General features: G+C 43.1%; 1 protein-coding gene across 11 annotated transcripts in view; it reads right to left on the bottom strand.

The window, feature by feature from the left end:
* Positions 1–15,493, bottom strand: part of LOC147034238 (uncharacterized) — a 206,128-nt gene extending 190,635 nt beyond the window's left edge. For all 11 annotated transcript variants that reach the window (XM_085879018.1, XM_085879055.1, XM_085878990.1 and 8 more), the window contains exons 1-6: positions 15,268–15,493; positions 10,570–10,736; positions 9,804–9,935; positions 4,451–4,563; positions 3,161–3,338; positions 855–975 (exon numbers count right to left, since the gene is read on the bottom strand). In XM_085879018.1, coding sequence (XP_085735144.1) covers positions 855–975; positions 3,161–3,338; positions 4,451–4,563; positions 9,804–9,935; positions 10,570–10,736; positions 15,268–15,270 — 714 coding nt within the window. In that variant the 5' untranslated portion in view covers positions 15,271–15,493. The remainder of the gene's footprint in view (positions 1–854; positions 976–3,160; positions 3,339–4,450; positions 4,564–9,803; positions 9,936–10,569; positions 10,737–15,267) is intronic.
* Positions 15,494–19,744: the final 4,251 nt, after the last annotated feature.

Genomic DNA, 19,744 nt, shown 5'->3' with positions numbered 1-19,744 from the left:
CAGGTGTTGTGGTGGCAAAGTTTCATCCCTAATCTTATGATAATGATGGGTGGTGGAGGTTTTAACTTTTAACCTCAGCAGCATGTGAGTGATCACGTTTTCCTTTGTCCTCGTGACGGATATTTTATATGAACCAGGTGTACTTTATCAAAGTTATATGGTTTCCCTTTGTGAGTATCAAAGCAAAATATATTTGATGACACCCGATTTCCAAGCGGTTTGCCGTATTAACGAATTTTCGAAATTACGGAGCCAAATTTTTTCCACCAGTCATATGCAGCTGTTGATAAAGATTAATGTTTATGCACATCTTCCCAGAAACGTCGGCAATGCAACGTTGTTTTAAAAATTCGTTTCTTAAAATTCCCCCAAAATAAGGGTGAAAGCTACTCAAGGTTTCGGGTTGTCTGCAGTACGTATGGTAGTCGGTAATCATGCTGATGCCACTTTGCTTGTTCCTGAAAAATTGCCAATATCGGCCAAGCACATTTTTCAGTATATATGTATGTATATATATATATATATATATATATATATATATATATATATATATATATATATATATATATATGCATATATATATATATATACATATACATATATATACATATATATACATATATATACATATATATACATATATATATATATATATATATATATATATATATATATACATATACATATACATATATACATATACATATATATATATATATATATATTTGTTATAATAATAACACATTTTAAAAATAAAATGTAATAAGTTACTGGGCCCTTTGTACAATTTCATGTTTTTATAGAAAAACTACAACAGTTCAATCAGGAGCAGAATCAAAAGGTGTGCATCATACCTGAACCTTCAATGCAAGCACTAAATCTCTTCGGGTGCTGAAGAAGCGCTCATTATGTGCCAACAAATTGTGCATTTCCATCAGCATGTTGGAGTTCTCCACGAGCTCAAGCGATTTTATCCTGTTTCAAACAGAGGACAAGAAACAAACCACACAGAAATGGGAATTGTGAATGCATGTTTTTGATGAACTTGAAAAAGCCATAAATTGTCAACTTCGAAAATAAATAAATTTTAAAAACCACACAACGTTAATGGAGCCTCCATCCATCATATGTACCAGCTTTCAATACAATATTGGAAACAGAACCCATTGAAAGAAGAAGTTATAATATTAATGTCGAGGAACAGAAGCTTACGATGTTTTCACCCTGATTTGTTTGTCTGTGAGCAGGATATCTCAAAAAGTCACGGACGGATTTAGATGAATCATGGTCGTCAAGTTGGGTGTGTAACAAGGATGAATCGATTTGATTTATGTGACGATCCTGATCTGGATCTGGATATGGGAATTTTTTAATGATTCTTCAGCATCGAGATACTGGGCCAAAAAAAAACAGCACGATATCTCCAAACGTTGTGGACGGATGACTAGTTTGTTTAGGTGACAAGAACAAGGCGATTAGATTTTGGTTAAAGTCCGGTGCAGATCCGGTCGATCAGTGGGATACAATATGTAAACTGTTCAGCCTGGCAGAGGGATGTGCTCTCCAGAGTGCCGTTTTAGTTTGTTATTTGCAAGTACAGTATATTGGTTAGTCTTGTCTGTTATTCTGTCAGTCTGTTTGCATGTCAATTGCCTACAGGTCAAATTTTTACTCCGATCTTCACAAAATGCAACCACCTGCAAGAGGTTGTGACAATCCCTTTAAGAACCTTTCATGTTTAGACCCTTGAAGACCCTTTAGATGCCTAAAAACATTTACACCCTTTAGAGCACTTAGACCCCTTAAACCCTTGGGACTCCTAAGACCTTGTAGATAATATCAACCCTGTTTGAACCCTTCAACCCTTAAAATCATGTCGAGCATATAGAATGCAATAGAACCCGAGACCCTTTCGACCTTTGAGAAATTTTAGAACCCAAAGACTATTCAGACACCATAGACCAGATGAGAGCTGTAACTACTGTTGGAGCATACAGTGTAGACCACTTCTACCTTTTAGACTGTTTGGACCTTTTAAACCACTTTGACCCATTCGATGCCTGATGTTGACTTAATGGTTATGGTGGTGGGCTTGAGATCCTAGGATCCTGAGTCCAAATCCCACTCGGCTGTTGAATTAATACCAGGTGGGGTTGACTCTGCCTGTCATCCTTCCGAGGTGAGCAAAATGAGTGCCAGCCTGCTGGTACTACAACTATGCTTCAGAACATATTGACCTATCTCGGCTATGTCAGGGGTCAAAGGTCAATGAGTATTTTTCGGCAAAATGACCATTCAAAGCCCCCTTGCTCCGAATCGGGTTAACCAATACGAATGAAAGTTCAGAGGTACATAGTACTCAATGGGTAATACAACTTTACTTCAGGACATATTGACCTATCTCAGCTAAGTCAAGGGTCAAAGGTCAATGAGTGCATTGTTCGGGAAAAATGACCATTCAAAGCCCCCCTGCTCATACCTGGGTTAACCGATTCGATTGCAATTTCGTAAGTACTTAGTACTAGATTAACTCAGGTCAGGGGTCAAAGGTCATCGGATGCTCGGCGACCCATGGCCGCCTACCGGCTTGTTTGTCTGTTTGTGAGCAGGATATCTCAAAAGGTAACGGACAGATTCTGACAAAACTTGGTGGACAGGTTGAATGTGTGACAAGGATGAAATTGATCGGATTTTCGTGAAGATCCGAATCCGGATCTAGATCCAGCCTATTCGCGGGATGCAAAACGTAAACTGTTCAGCCTGGCAGAGGGATGCGCTTTACCAGGTGCCGTTCTCGTTGAGGCAAGTTAACAATGTAAAGGGAGAAGTTTACAACATACGAGGAGTGTTCAAGGATGAGATACTTCTGTTCACTCAAGAAATGCCAATGTTTGTATATTTCAAATACTGTACTGTCTGCAATAATGAGAATTTTTTTTCTCCAATTAAATGTTGAAAAAAAACTCCCAAAATCCTTGGTTTGTCTCAGATGATTGCGAGTTACTCCTTGTTGAACATTTTGAAAGTCCTATGTGATGTATTTTAGTCAAATGTGTGATTATCACAAATCTGATATACTTTTGGAAACTTCAACAATTGGAAATTTCTATCTTTAAATTTATAACAACAGTCCTGGTTCCTATATTTTGCTTAAACATACCTGATGTGATAATATCCCAGACCTGCCGCTACTTGCTTTGCAAGTCTTGAAAGATAATGGAGGAGACCGCTTTTTCCACATCCAGCATTCCCTTTGAAAACCACGATTTTCCGAGAGAGACCTGTCCTCCAAAATGTTTTAAAGCCGAACATAAATATGTCCTCTGCCCTCCTGTGTTCTGTTGGTGGAGATGAAACAATGTCATTCCTCAGTATTATCAGTGAAAACTTCATAACGCATTGCACTGTTTTCAACAACAAATAAGCCAATACTATAAAGCACATTATTTTTCAAATATGGTGTCAAATAAAGACAGAAGTTTTAACAACAATATCATTGTATGAATTATCATCATAAGGTCATAGCACAGATGAAGAGCTTAATTTTCACAATTTCGAAATTTTGAAGCCAGCAGTAAAAATGATAATACACCACCTCAGCCATTAGTCAAGATGTGAACACGACCAAAGTAGAAGAAAACTCAAACAAACACAAAAGCATGACAAACTTAAGATAAAAATAATTAATGCGTTCTCCGCTCAGCCATATCAGTCATAGAAAGCAAAATATTAGGAAGTGTAAAAAGCTAAAAATCTTGGCCACATATTTTACAGGAAATTTAACTCGAAATAGACCATATATTTACGGCATGCCGCCATCTTGGTGAGTTTGATTTTTCGTGATGAGCACCCCATAAATTATCTTCAAAAGGGGTGTTTAATTGAACCCAAACACCCAATTTTCACTCACGTACTACCTTAGAGTTCCCTTCGGATGCATGCAAAGTTTTGGGCCGCTGGGTTTCATGATTTTGGAGTTTTGGAGAGAAGGACGGATATATACACACTGACATTTATTATCTTTGAAGATGTTCTTGTCCTGCATATGATGCATATATGTACAAGTTCCTCCAAGACAATGTCATCAATGTACGAAAAGGAAAAGCTGACGTGCTGCACGTAATTGCAATGACAAGACATTACAATAACAAGTTAATTTTCAACGTTTTCATTCCACATTTATCCTGTTTTACAACAATTATTTTTAGTCTTGAAAGCAATGAAAAATTTGTTTTAAAAAAAAAAAAAAAAGGAGAAGAAAAAAAAGAAAATAAAGAAATTGGAACATTGAATAATTTCCTCGAGTGCATGCATTGTCATACAAGCATGCACGCACACATAAGCAAGGATGTAAAGCCAGAGTCAATTCTCGTAAGATTCTTCATTCTTATTATTGAAAAGACACAAGACCAGTCGTGGAAGAATGTACATATTAAAATAAAGAACTTGCCTTTTCGTTTCTTTTCAAAAGCAGCTTTTTGTCTTTCTTTTGTCTTTCTTCTTTTCCTTTTCAAACAGGCAAGTGTTTGCAGGCCTTTGGAATGTCGACGCTTTGCCGAATACCTATGGAAACAAGATTATATTTTTATTTTGTCTTTAAAAGTGCATTTGTAAAGGGAGTCTCAATAAAATCTACGCAGACTTTAATCTTTCAGAAAAATTAATTAAATAATGGAGAGAGGCTGGTCGTGATTATTGCTAATGCAGTCGTATCGTCAGTTCGTGCGGATGCCCTCACGACAAGACTTCACAAACTTCCCACGATTAAAAATCTTACGAGACTTCCCACTAAGCCAATCAGAATGCAGCACTGCCTCATGCTTCCTTCCCAAACCAAACAGCAAACTACTGGACTGAAGAACATGCTGAGCATGAACTGATTCAGCTATTGCAGGAAAAACCTGCTTTGTTTTATATCACATTCAAAGCTTATGCAAACCGTATTTCGAAAACCGAGACCATCATTCTGTAGAAGCCACTGCCAGATCCACAGCTTCCTGTCATTAGCCACTGCCAGATTGAATGCTGTTGCCCCCGCCTGACTCATTGGATGTGTGAGGGCCACACAGTTACAGACAGGGGAGAAGGAGCTGTTGGCATTGTACAGGAATAAGGAAAGGAGTAAGGAAAGTGACGGGGCGAGGAATGCTTGGAGGGTGCGGGACAGAAGTGATTCTGGGAGGTGTGGGATGGGAAGGATGATGAGACGGTGCAGGATGGGGAAGGATGCCGCGAGGGATGCTGGCAGGGAGCGGGCCAGGAAGGATGCTGGCAGAGCGCGGGACAGGAGGGATGCTGGCAGGGTGCGGGAGGTGGAAGCCGAAAGGGGGAAAGGCGAAGGGGAACATGGGAGAGGGTGGAGAGACGGGGGAAGCTTGAGGGGTCGCGTGAGGGGATGCATAAAGAGGGGACATGAAGTGGAGGGATACTGAAGAGGGGAACACAGAGAAGGAGTGAGGCTAGGAGGACACAGGCATGTCGGAGATGTGGGGGAGTGTAATGACATGGAGGGTTTTGACAACGTCATTGGACGTGAAGTGGAACTGATGGTCATGTGCAGACAATCTCTGCAAACTGGATTTCTCAAGATTTCCAATGTGGATATGCGGATGCAGACATCATTGTTGAGGTGAAATTAATGGTTGCTCAAGGCGTGGATTAAGTGTTGCTGAAGATATGGGATGAGGATTGATGAAACGAGTGTTTCGGTTTTCGGAAATAAGTCTTGTGACTTGTGAAGAAGAAAAAGAAGAATACATAGGGTGTTCCTGATGGAGAAATATGGAAAGTGAAAGATGTGGAAATGTTTAAAAAGTTTCGAAAGGAAGAAGTGTTTCATTTAATCAAGATTCAGTTTGGAGATATTGAGACAAGGAAACAATAAAAAAAAACTAGAATGGCATTCAGAAGAGCACATACCTCCACCAGGCTGAACAGTTAAAGTTTTATATCCCACTGAAAGACTGGATCTGCATCCAGACCCTAACCAAAATTGAATTGGTTTGTTCTTCAACTCATCCACCTAGTTCTGTCATAACTCATTCACAACTTTTCGAAATATCGCGCTGCATATCATTTTTGGCCCCATATCTCAATGGTGAAGAATCACTTAAAATTTTAGTTTCTGGATTGTCACTAAAATATAATCAATTTATCCTTGTCACACACCAACCTGTTCACCAAATTTTGTCCAAATCCGTCCAAAACTTTTTGAGATATACTGCTTAGGCCTAAGTCACATTTGCTCAACTGCGAGGATACGGTGGCCGTACCCCCCCTGAATTGACAGAAACGTGCGCGGCCGCAGAGTTTCTGAGGTGGCCTCAGGATGGCCCTACGCCGTATGGCTATCTTTTGCAGGCCGTCGGGGTCGCCGTGGAATTATAGCACGGAGTTATAACTTTTTTCATTTCTACGTTAGCCGTAGCAATTCGACAAGCCAAGCTGTGACGTAGATGTGTTCCACGTCGACCGTACGTGGGGCGTACGGTGGGCTTGCGTTATTTGTGCGGCTGCCGTAGGCTCTTATCAATGAAAAATGAATTTTGCCAATCCTCAAAAAATTACGGCGGCCACACTATTTCCACGGTCGCCGTAGGGTAGTCCTAAGGCATCCCTGTGTTCAACGTATGGTGGCCTTGCAGTCTGTGTGACTACCTGCGGGCAACGCAGGGTCGGCGCACGGTTCCCCTATGCCCGCCATGCGTCCTACATACGGCCTCCATGGCAGTCTGCGTCGACCGTGCGCGACTGCTAGAGATTGGAGTATAGGTGTTTGCCTATACTCCGAACTGGTATATTCAGTTATATATATTATATTTCTAGTATATTCAGTTTTTCTGGTATATTCCGAACTGGTATATTTTTATTTCAGTAAAAAAAGAGCTGGTATATATACCCACTCGTTACCGTCCGTCTGGCCGCACGTCCGCCCTAGGGCCCCCCTGCGGTTGCCTTGCGGGCAACTTGAGGCGACCTTGCGTCTGCCTTGAACATTATATGGCTGCCGCAGGGTCACGCCCTAAGGTCACCGTGCGACATCAAATCAAAGACCGTACGGCACCCCCACGTTTTCGGTCTCCACAATTTCAAAATACCCCGTGCGGCTACCCAAAAAATAAAAACACATGTGACTGCTACATTGTGTCTTCTTCTTCTTCTTCTTCTTCTTCTTCTTCTTCTTCTTTCGGCTAGTACCCGTTAGGAGTCGCCACAGCGGATCAACCGTCTCCATTTCGCTCTATCCTCCACATCTTCCATTGACACTCCAACCACCCACATGTCCGCCCTCACCGTATCCATGAACCTCTTCCTTGGCCTTCCTCTTCTCCTCCTGCCTGGCGGCTCCATCTTCAACATCCTTCTCCCGATATACTCCGCTTCCCTCCTATGCACATGTCCAAACCATCTCAATCTCGCCTCTCCCACTTTGTCTCCAAACCGTCCTACCTGCGCTGTCCCTCTAATATACCCATCCCTTATCCTGTCCATCCTCGTCACTCCCAACGAGAATCGCAGCATCTTTCACTCTGCCACCTCGAGCTCCGCTTCCTGTCTTTTTGGTAGTTCCACCGCCTCCAAACCATACAACATAGCAGGTCTCATTACCGTCTTATATACTTTCCCCTTCACTCTTGCAGCTACCCTTCTGTCACAAATCACTCCTGCAACTCTTCTCCAACCACTCCATCCTGCCTGCCTCCATCTTTTTCACTTCTCTCCCACACTCTCCGTTACTTTGGACAGTTGATCCCAAGTATTTAAACCCATCCACCTTCCACACCTCAACTCCTTGCAACCGCACCATACCACCACCCTCCCTCTCATTTACGCACATGTACTGCGTCTTACTCCGACTGACTATCATTCCCCTTCTCTCCAGTGCGTACCTCCCCCTCTCGAGGCTCTCCTCAGCCTGCTCCCAACTCTCCCTACAGATCATGATGTCATCCGCGAATATCATAGTCCATGGAGACTCCAGTCTGATGTCGTCCGTCAACCTGCCCATCACCATTGCAAACAGGAAAGGGCTCAGAGTCGATCCTTGGTGCAATCCCACTTTTACCTTAAACCGGTCCATCATTCCTACCGCACACCTCACCGCTGTCACACTGTCCTCATACATATCCTGCACAATCCTCACATACTTCTCCACCACTCCCGACTTCCTCATACAATGCCACAACTTCTCTCTTGGCACCCCATCATAAGCTTTCTCTAAATCCACAAACACACAATATAACTCCTTCTGGCCTTCCCCATACTTCTCCATCAACATTCTCAAAGCAAACATCGCATCAGTGGTGCTCTTTCCTGGCATAAACCCAAATTGCTGCTCACAAATCGTCACCTCTCCTCTCAACCTAGCTTCCACTACTCTTTCCCACAATTTCATGGTGTGGCTGAACAACTTTAAACCTCTGTAATTTCCACAGCCCTGCACATCACCCTCATTCTTGAAAATCGGAACCAGTACACTTAATCTCCACTCCTCCGGCATCCTCTCACTTTCCAAGATTTTATTGAACAATCTGGTTTACAACCCCACTGCCATTTCTCCTAAACACTTCCATGCCTCCACTGGTATACCATCTGGGCCAACCGCCTTGCCACTCTTCATAGCAGTCCTCACTTCATCCTTACTGATCCACCCCACTTCCAGATTCACGTTCTCCACCTCTTCCAACCTTCTCTCTCTCTCATTTTCTTCATTCATCAGCTCCTCAAAGTACTCCATACACCTTCTCAACACACTCGCCTTGCTCGTCAGCACATTCCCATTTGCGTCCTTTATCACCCTAACCTGCAGCACATCCTTCCCAGCTCGGTCCCTCTGTCTTGCCAATCGGTATAAATGCTTTTCCCCTTCTTTTGTATCCAACTTCTCATGCAGCTCGTCATATGCCTTTTTCTTGGCCTTTGCCACCTCTCTTTTTGCGTTTCGCCGCCACTCCTTGTACTCCTGCCTATTTTCTTCATCTCTCTGACTATCCCACTTCCTTTTTGCCAACCCCTTCTTCCTTATACTTTCCTGTACTTCCTCGTTCCACCACCAAGTCTCCTTATCTTCCTTCCTCTGTCCAGATGTCACACCAAGTACCTTCCTAGCTATCTCCCTGTGAATGCTGTGACTGCTGTGACTGCTACATTGTGTGACCGTGGAAATACTGCGGCCGCCGTATAATTGCTCGTGGCCGTAGATTTTGTAGACCCTACGGCCGCCGAGCCAAATGTGACTTAGGCCTTACAGAACAACAAACAGAAAAACAGACGGATGAAAACATAACTTCTGTCCAACTTTGGTGGTGGAGGTAATGAACGAATTACAGGTCGAAGATTTTGTGATTGCTTTTTTACTTCTTTTTTTTTTTTGAAGCGAGGAGGGCAAATAGGATAAAGTTGAGGAAGCTGAAAGGACAATATTCGGGAGAAAGAAAGTGGAACGAGGCACGCAGCTTCAGAGCGGAGACCGACTTTGCATGCCGACTCGCTGAGGCCTGGGTGAGTAGCCCAGACAATCACAGGGACACAGATTCGACAATACACCACAACAAGGTATGGTTTAACACAAAAAATTGGACGAAAATACAAAGAGAAACACAAGGCCGAAAATATAACAGTAAGACACAGCAGATCTGGTTTGGAAAACTTCGCTTCAATGAACTAGATGGAGGAATGCAGTTAATGTCAGGTAATGTTGAATTAATGTCGGAATAATGTTTTGACATTCATTCAGCATTACTAAACCTGTTCATTTATGTCACACTTTTCAGGCAAAAAAGTGTCAGTGCAGCATCACTTACACATCACTGTCGTCATCAACAACTTCAGCACGGATCTCGTCAACAATCTCCTCAAGAAGATAATCAACAATCTCGTTGTACACCATTTCCTTCATTTTTGGTTTCTTCTTGAAGAAACATCGAAACATTTTCCTGAAAGGTGAAAAGGGTGGCAGTCATTGTGTACATTTTTGTTATTCTCTCAACAAACGTAAGGTTAAATTGACAGTGGAGTCGTGGGGCAACAATTAGGCACAACCTTCAGGGAAATAAACAAACAGGAAAGGAAAGAAAGAGAGAGAAAGAGAATAAGAGAGTGAGGAGGGGAGGAGGGGGGAGTGGGGGAGGGGATTGTAAACACTGAAATCAGCAAGTTAGAGGAGAGGATTTGGTGGGAAAGGGTTAATGGGGGAAATCGAGATCATGTGTGAGGTTGGGGCATGACATGAGGTGACTGTCTGCTGTCTGCTTGAAACCATGGAGAGAAGAGTGAGAAAGAACGGCCTCTGGAGGGCGATTCCATGGATGGGAGAAATGATGTAGAAAGGAGTTAAGGTGTGCAGTCAGCCTGGAATTTGGAAGTTTAACCGGGATGGGGTCACTGGAGGAACATATGCATCCTGGAGATGCTGAGTCGGGTTGGGGAACTTAGAGAGAAGAGGGAAAAACATTGGAGAAGAGGTGGTAAAGGCATAAACCATCAACCCCCCCACAATGTGAACCTTGAGCTTCACCAGTATTGCACAAATTAAATCAACAATTACAAGTCTTAATAAACAAGACTGACCTTTTGCTCTTTGGCTTTTCTGGAGCCGTTTTTTTATCTTTTGCCGCTGGATTTTTTCTTCGAAAACAATTTCTCAGAAACCCAAGGCAAGAACGCTTTTTTTTTGTGGACAAATTCTCTGGATTTAAATTTTTGGCCTCGTGTATTTTGGCACTCAAACAACTTCCCTGGAAAAAAGACATAATAAAGGTGTGAGTGCAGTACAAATGTGGGAATCAATACATGTTGACCTTCACTTCGTTCCACTTCAACAGTGTATTGAAAACATTCAAGAATAAAAACAAAGTTACTTTTCATGATCAATGTTTGTTCTGACAAAACACGTGTCAATCAAAATTCAAGCTCCATGATGGAGTGACCTTCAAATCACGAAACAATCAACGGTATGAGCTGCAGTCAATGTTGCAGTGGGAATTACTTCTGTTGAAACTCAGGTTCTCTCTCCAGAATCATCTCACTGTCAATGGCAGAATGAAAGTCTGGTAACTACAAGTTAACTTGAGATATGTGCACAAGTCCCGGATCTCATGCTTTTCTGCACTGCATAAGTGACGATAGCATTGTCTCACCCATCAGGAGCTGCCTTAAGCTTGTCTGCTGAGTATTTGTCCTCTCTTTCCTGGGCACATGACAGGATCCCTGTGTCATGTTTTAGACATGAAAATGTGCATGGTCCCTCATTGGGCAATTTTTACAGAAATAAACTGATTGATTCAAAAAAAAAACATTCACAGCTCTTTTCTTTCCTTGTGTTTCACACACAGGTTAACTGGACTTACTGAAGGTATTAGTCAACTTCAAGGTCAAGGTGAATGACTTGTTATAACTCTCAACACATACACGTGGGTCTCTCTGCCGCATTTCTCACATTTCCCTGACTTACAGGAAGGGCCATATACATATTCAATGGTGAATCTTTTCACTCCTCTGCTCAGGTAACGTGGAGACAGCCTCATATGGAACATGCTTGTCTGATAAAGGCATGAGGTACATGACCGCATCGATGATCTTTATTGATTTATTTTCCAAAAAGTGCTGAAAAGTGTGGGGGCCAGTACACACCCCTGACAAATTTCAGTAACAATCGGAAATAAGTCAGAGATGGTATCACCACACTTCACAGCACTCTCAGTACCAGAATATAGATGAGAAATCAGATTGATCAGTTTTGGTGGCACCCCACGAAGACCAAGAATTCTCCAGAGGGCATCCCGATTCACTGAATCAAACTATTTGTGGAGATTAACACAGGCTGCAAGCAGCCCCTGCCAAAACTCTCGTCTGTGTTCGGTGAGGACCCGAAGAACAAGGATACGGTCAATCGTTGAAATCCTTGGGGTAAAGCTCGACTGCTCTGGGTGCTGGTGCTCAAGCAGATGGTGGGGAATCCTATCAAGAATTATCCGAGCAATGCCCTTGCCCAGCACTGAGAGTAGCGTCTCCCCTCGGTAGCTGTTGCAGTCCTGGTGATCACCCTTCCCCTTCCAGAGAGGGACACAAGGCCCTTCTTCCAGTCTGTTGGGATAATGCCTGTGTTCCAGACAGAGCACAGAACTGCATGCAACGATACGAGTGCAGCATTTCCACCAGCCTTAAGAAATTCAGCATGGACATCACAGGTCCCAGGAGCTTTACCCCATTTCAACTGGTTCACCGCAGCCTGTGTTTCCACAAATGAAGGTGGATCACAGTTCATTGGAGGGTTGGCAATAGAGATAGTAATATCGTTGATGTCCAACTTAACAGCTGGTCGATCCAACTGGTACAGCTGCTCAAAATAGCCGGCCCAGCGGGCCTTCACTTCGGACTCCTTTGTCAAGAGCCTACCACCCTCTGCTCTGAATGCAGTACACCGAGGGATGGGCTTGGATGAACGCAATGCGCAAATTCCTCTGTAAGCAGGACAAGAATCACTTGACCACAGGTGATGCTCTACCCCTTCACAGATTCCTCACACTTAGGCCTCCTTTTCCACCCTCAGCGCAGTTTTACACTTCAACTATCTTCAGTTCTTGATATTCGCATGGCCTGACTTGATAGAAACATTCTGCAATCTAAAATTTCCTCATATAGCTGCTGTCCATCAACATCAGAGCTGCACAAATCGCCCAAATTTTCACACCCTTTTCAGATCGTTACTGTCGGCGCCGTAACACAGTCCCTCGACATCGAGAAGGAACCCAAACTTGGTGTCGGACAAACGAGCGAACCTTTCGTCCATTTCTCTGTAAAGACGGTTGAGTGTTCCCTTCATGACTCTTTCCATTTCCTCCTTGGCTGTTAACCCAGCGTTTCTCAAGTTCTCATCATCCATTCGTTTCTTTCGTCTCTGACGTGTTTCAACTTCATTATTCCATTCTTGACAGAGACCGACTCCTGCTCAGTGGCGTCCCCCCCCCCCCCGCTTTCAAGTGGTACCCAGGGCATGTGCCATACCTGCTATACCTTAGGTACGCCACTGCCCAGATTATATTACCCATAGTTCAACGAGAACAACATCAGTGGAAAAGTTTGTATTTCCGTATCCTTCCTTTACCCATTGTCTTTTGTGATATTCAAGAAAGCTACTGAACGGTCTTTTGTGATGGCATAGAGAACAATGGTGGGCCTATTAATTATTATTCTTTATTGTTGTGTTATACTAGTACGGGCCCGTAGGTGCGTGCCAGGAGGTGAGTGCCAGTATGTGCAGTGTCTCTCTCTGTGTCTGTGTCTCTCTCTGTGTCTGTGTCTCTCTCTGTGTCTGTGTCTCTCTCTGTGTCTGTGTCTCTCTCTGTGTCTGTGTCTCTCTCTGTGTCTCTCTCTGTGTCTCTCTCTCTCTCTCTCTCTCTCTCTCTCTCTCTCTCTCTCTCTCTCTCTCTCTCTCTCTCTCTCTCTCTCTCTCTCTCTCTCTCTCTCTCTCTCTCTCTCTCTCTCTCTCTCTCTCTCTCTCTCTCTCTCTCTCTCTCTTCCTCACTCCCCTCCAAATACAGCACAGCACCTCTCTCTCTCTCTCTCCTCCCCCTCTCTCTCTCTCTCTCTCTCTCTCTCCCCCCTCTCTCTCCCCCCTCCCTCTCTCTCTCTCTCTCCCCCTCTCTCTCCCCCCCTTCTCTCTCTCTCTCCCCCCCCTCTCTCTCTCTCTCTCAAACCTCGAAAAGGCACATCCGCGGGGCCCCGGCGATATTCCTGGCAAGTTTCAATCAGATCGGACCGTCGGTCGTGCAAAATAAATAAATAAATAAATAAATAAACATTAATTGTGACGTCATTCGTGACGTCACAGCACCGTGTCTTGTCATTGGTCGACAGATAAATGGCCGTAACTTGGGAACCGCTCGTCCGATCGATATCAAACCTCGAAAAGCAACATCCGTGGGTCCGGGCAATATTCCTGGCAAGTTTCAATGAGATCGGACCGGCGGTCGTCGAGAAACAGCGGTCGCAGACAGATCGACAGAGAGACAAACAGACAGACACACACAGATTGCTGGAATTATAGATAGATGTTGGGCTTAGCGATACATCTGCGTTGTTACAGGTTGTCCTGTTCTGGCTGAATAAAGCCTTCATCGAACGAACTAACGATTCAGCCTTGTCAATCCACCCTCTGGCTATCACAATTTATTGAGCAAGAATTTCATAATGGACAAGATCTTACATCCTGAACGGTTTGAAACAAACCCAAACTCGAGCAATGCCACCAAGCAATGGAACCACTGATCAAAGACATTTGACAACTTCTTGAGAGCAATTGAGCATCAAGACCCCGAGAAGTTAACTATGCTCATAAACCATGTTGCTCCAAGTGTGTATGAGTATGTTGCTGACGACGAAGACGACGACACTGCGATACAGACTCCACCAAACATGCACGTAAGAGCAAACAATGAAATCCATGCATGGCATCCATTGGCGAGTCAATGACAGCAACCTGGCGAAACTCTTGATGAATACCTGCATAAATTGAAGCATTTGAGTGGAGATTGTAATTACAAGGCAATCACTGATGAGACGTACAAGGAGTGTATCCGGGATGCCTTCACAAGTGCCTTGCAGTCTCACGTCATGCGCCAACGGCTCCTCGAGAATAAAACGTCGGATCTAACGACAGCTGTCGACCAGGCTCGGGCTCTCGATCGGGCGCAGAAGTGCTCCGAGTCAAATAGGGCACTTGAAACACTCCTCAAGGCGGTCACAACTTCCTCGGTCGATGGACCGACTGCAGAAGCAGGTGGACCTGACTGAATTCCAGGTGAGATGAATAATTTGGGACCCAGCTTCATATGTCATATGTATATGGCCCCTGATGTAAGCTCGCTTTGTTGAGAAGGACAGGGGAACTGCCAATGACATCACCATTTGTGTTTGATCGTTTCGATTTTAACAAAACGTGAAAGTGGTGAAAATGTAAAACTGTGAATAACTCGGTGACACGATGTCCATGAACGGGGATGATAAATTAATATGATCTCCATGAGGTGTTATTTTACATCGATACCAAGTGTGGAGTTAGTTGGGGGCTGCAGGTGTTGTATCATTACGGTGGGAGGGAAGGAGGCACGACCATTCTTCTGATGTCCAGTGTCCCCAAAAGGCACCAATCCGAAAGTTTTCCTTCGAGTCGGGAATTGAACCCAGATCTCTGTGGCATCTTATTACACGATTCTTCGTGATATAAATTCGATCAAATTGTAAGAAAAAGGAAAGACATGAACTCACCATGATGAGCACTCTGGTCCGCTGTCCGCGCTTCACAACGAGAATCCACAGAGCAACTTCACGAATGACGAACAATCACTTTCGTTATGTCCTTATTTGGATTCATAAGCTCCGCCCCCTTATCGTTTGTCTTCGAGTGAAAACCACCAACGATGCTTCTTAACGTTGCCTAGCAACCCGTAACTCCAGAACTCCTTCGTATCGTCTGGCATTCACAACAGTGGTGGATTTATGGTGGTGGAGGCCCTGAGGCACAACACATTGTAGGTGGTGACCCTTTCTGCCATGAACTATGAAGTAAAACAGTGGTTTTCAACCTTTTTCACTGATAGCTCGTTAAACTGTCATATCTTATTCTGTGGTTCTCCCATTCAATTTTCCACGAGTTACATTATTGGATCAAATACATGAGGGGGGTTTTGTGGGATTTTATTACCACCAATGGACACGATCCGATGTGCAAAAATAAATATTACCTCACATTACCTTCACAACAACACCTCCAAAAAAATAAATATTACCTCACATTACCTGCACAACAACAACACCTCCAAAAAAATAAATATTACCTCACATTACCTGCACAACAACAACACCTCCAAGAATAGGATCACATCCGAAAAAATAAATATTACCTCACATTACCTTCACAATAACACCTCCAAAAAAATAAATATTACCTCACATTACCGTCACAATAACAACACCTCCAAAAAAATTAATATTATCTCATATTACCTTCACAACAACAACACCTCCAAGAATGGGATCACATCCGAAAAAATAAATATTACCTCAACATAAACTTCACAACAACAATAACACCTCCAAGAATAGGATCACATCCGAAAAAATAAATATTACCTCAACATAAACTTCACAACAATAACACCTCCAAGAATAGGATCACATCCGAAAAAATAAATATTACCTCACATTACCTTCACAACAACACCTCCAAAAAAATAAATATTACCTCACATTACCGTCACAATAACAACACCTCCAAAAAAATAAATATTATCTCATATTACCTTCACAACAACAACAACACCTCCAAGAATGGGATCACATCCGAAAAAATAAATATTACCTCAACATAAACTTCACAACAACAATAACACCTCCAAGAATAGGATCACATCCGAAAAAATAAATTTTACCTCAATATTACTTTAACAACAACAACAACAACAACAACAACAACAACAACAACATCAACCAATACCACCACCAACACCATCACTTCAGGAGAGAAATTGTTCCAGGCCTGAGGCCTTAACATGCTCTGACCTTCTCAAGGCCCGTGACCGCTCTCAGCTGCAACCGTTCGATATATATATATATATATATATATATATATATATATATATATATATATATATATATATATATATATATATATATATATATATATATATATATATATATATATATATATATATATATATATATATATATATATATATATATATATATATATATATATATATATATATTTGATAATCCATGTTTTTCGATCCTCGTGAAGGATCTCTCAGTCTTACTCACGTTCTTCTTCTTCTCTATTATTCTTCTTCTTCTTCTTGTGGACTTTTTATTTCACAGCCTGCAGTTTTAAACAAAACTTCCTGAAACTTGGCATATATATGTAAAAATACGCTGCGCAGACAAGAACGATCTCCGATTTTGAAAATTCCTCCTCGACAAAAAAGTTATGACGTCAAAATATTTCCACGAATGGAAATCGCCTTAAAAATTATCTCCGAAACTCGGCAAGCTTTTTGAATTCTGTTTGCGGGACTCGAACAGGGCATTAGCAGATATGAATTACTGCACATATGATACATCACTATGATGTCATATCAACTTTTATGACGTCATTCCTATTTTTTGACATTTTTTGTTTCACAACCCAGAGTTTTCATCAGATCTTCGTGAAACTTGCCATGTTTATGCAGAAAGCCCACGCGCAGGCAGTAACCATCTCCGATTTTGGAAATTCTTCCTTAAAAAAAGTTGACGTCATAATATCGCTGCTTATGGAAATCGCCAATACCATTATCTCTGAAACTAGGCAAGCTGTTTGAATTTTGTTTCCGGGAATTAAGCCTGGCATTAGCACAGATAATTCATTGCAAACCTGATACATCACAATGACGTCATATTCGTTTTTATGACGTCATCATTCAGAGGACGAGGATCTCAGCTCATTTGAGCTTCTTCCACTAAAGGGGAAACTGAAATGGAAGGCATAACGACTGAGTACTGGATAACGCTTCCGCAGATTGCTTGGGTCGACATGGTTTGGTTTAATCCCGGGATCGAGGCACCTCCACCAGCACATGTAGACGTGCGCAAAATGGTGCCAAGTTGCTTCTCTCATAGCAGGACAAATGTACGCCAGGTAACTCGCGAGCGGCACTCAACACCAAGGCTGAGAGACCCAACACAGTTGCCCCGTGCGTCGATCGTCCTCATCGACCTGCTATTTGACATACATGAGCCTTGGGGTCCGTTCCTCATGACCCAACCAAGAGGTAAAGGCCGGAGTCTTGCTTCGCCATGCGAGCCAAATCACCTCGACATGAATACAAGAATCATGCCATCCTCTTCATGCATCGAAGGGAAGCCAGCCAAAAAAGCCCTGTTCATTTCGGCGATCTCCTAACTCCATTCTTTCTCGACCACATGAGTCTTTCACTCCGCACTCAACCTCTCTTCCGAAATCAACTCCTCCTCGTGCGTACGCTCTCCCTGAACTCCACTCTCCTCTCTGACATCACTCCTCACCACCGTTTCCTCCCCCGGGCGTGGCTTTCTCGCACGAAACCCCAGGAAGGTGGGGCCTCTGCCTGCTCGGCTCACTTCTGATGTCACGTCCATCTATCATCACCCTCAGAGGCGTGACTTCACCCGCCGTCACCCTTGGGGGCAGGGCTTCTGCCTGCTCGGCACCTTTGCTTGTAGTTCTTTTCGGGATGTGTGTCCCCTCCCTTATTGTCGATCTTGGAATATAAAAACATTGGAAAAGTCACAGAGGGCGATTACATACTGGGGGACGTTATTCTTACTGCTGAGCTAATTCACCCCCCCCCCCCACACCGCCTTCATGTGTTGACACGTAACACTTAAGCTCACAGTTTCCCTCCTTAATTACATTGAGATGTCTCCTGCACATCCATCGACCAAACAATTATATTCAATCCTAAATTCCCTCTTAAATTCCTCCATCTACCTGCACAACCATAACAATATCTTCCTGCATCCATCTGGCAACAAATCCCTTGCACACCTTCACACACTGGGAAGTTAGGGATACTGGTCTCAACTTTTTGAGAACAGCCGGCTTTTCCTTTGTTGCAGGAACCACATCAGCGTCCTTCCAGATTTGTGGAAGTTTGCCCTCTCTAAAGGGGCTGTCACACCTTAACGTTTTAGCCAGCGTATGGAAAGGTATCAAAATGTATGTAAAACGCTGGCGTACGCTGAACTATTGATGCTTTTTTAAGTTTTGGGCATATAATAACGTGTTGGACGTATGCCTTACGTTTTAGTAACATACACAAAACGTTTCAATCACATATAGATAACTTATACCAATGAATGCTGAGCGTGTTGTCGGCATTCACAACCTATGCCCAACGATAGTCTAACTTATGCATCGCGCGGCAGCGTATTGCCGACGATCACGTGGCGTCGGCTATTAATAGGCTGCGGCTCGACGATTCAAACCATAACCGCACTAGACATCGAAGTGTGAAGCCGCTGGCACACCTTGACGTTTTAGCCAGCATATGTCGACGGATGAAAAATTTGCAGAAACAAGCTGGCACACGTCGAATACGTTATGGGTAAGTTTTGTATACGTTAAGAGCACGCTGGCATACGTCGTCATACGCCGAGTACGTTGAGAAATTTTCAGCATGTTGAAAATTTCTCGACGTACTCGGCGCATGACACACGTTCCGCATACGCTGGCCATAAGTTGTAGGCACGTTACACGATCGTTGACACACGTCGACACACGTTACTTGTACGTGACTCATAAGTCGAAACACGTCGAGGTAATGGTTAGCGTCAGTGTTCCAGACTCCCTGTTTTTTTTTTTTTTTTTTCTTCGGTATGACGGTAATGTTGACACTTCGATTTCTAGTGCAGTTATGATTTAAATCGTTGAGCGGCAGCCTATTAATTATATTATATCATAACCGCACTAGAAATCAAAGTGTTAACATCACCGTCGTGCCAATGAAAAAAAACAAAAAACCAGGGAGTCTGGAACACTGACGCAAACCATTACAAGTAGGGGAGCTCGGCTTTATGATGTCGAAGAAAATTTGTGGTCGATTACATTAGTTATTTGTTCATTAGTGCCTTAAGGAATTGTTGGCACCATGATCGGAGAAGGTATCCGGAGCCTGGAGGAAAGCTTCTGGATGCCATGATGCCAACTCAAAGGAGCAGATTGCTTGAG

The sequence above is a fragment of the Eptatretus burgeri genome, chromosome 1 (genome assembly GCF_056783735.1).
Source record: "Eptatretus burgeri isolate ZD-2024b chromosome 1, Ebu_testis_v1, whole genome shotgun sequence".
Lineage (NCBI taxonomy): Eukaryota > Metazoa > Chordata > Myxini > Myxiniformes > Myxinidae > Eptatretus > Eptatretus burgeri.
The sequence above is the reverse complement of the archived record's forward strand: the minus strand, read 5'-3'. Positions and strand labels throughout refer to the sequence as shown.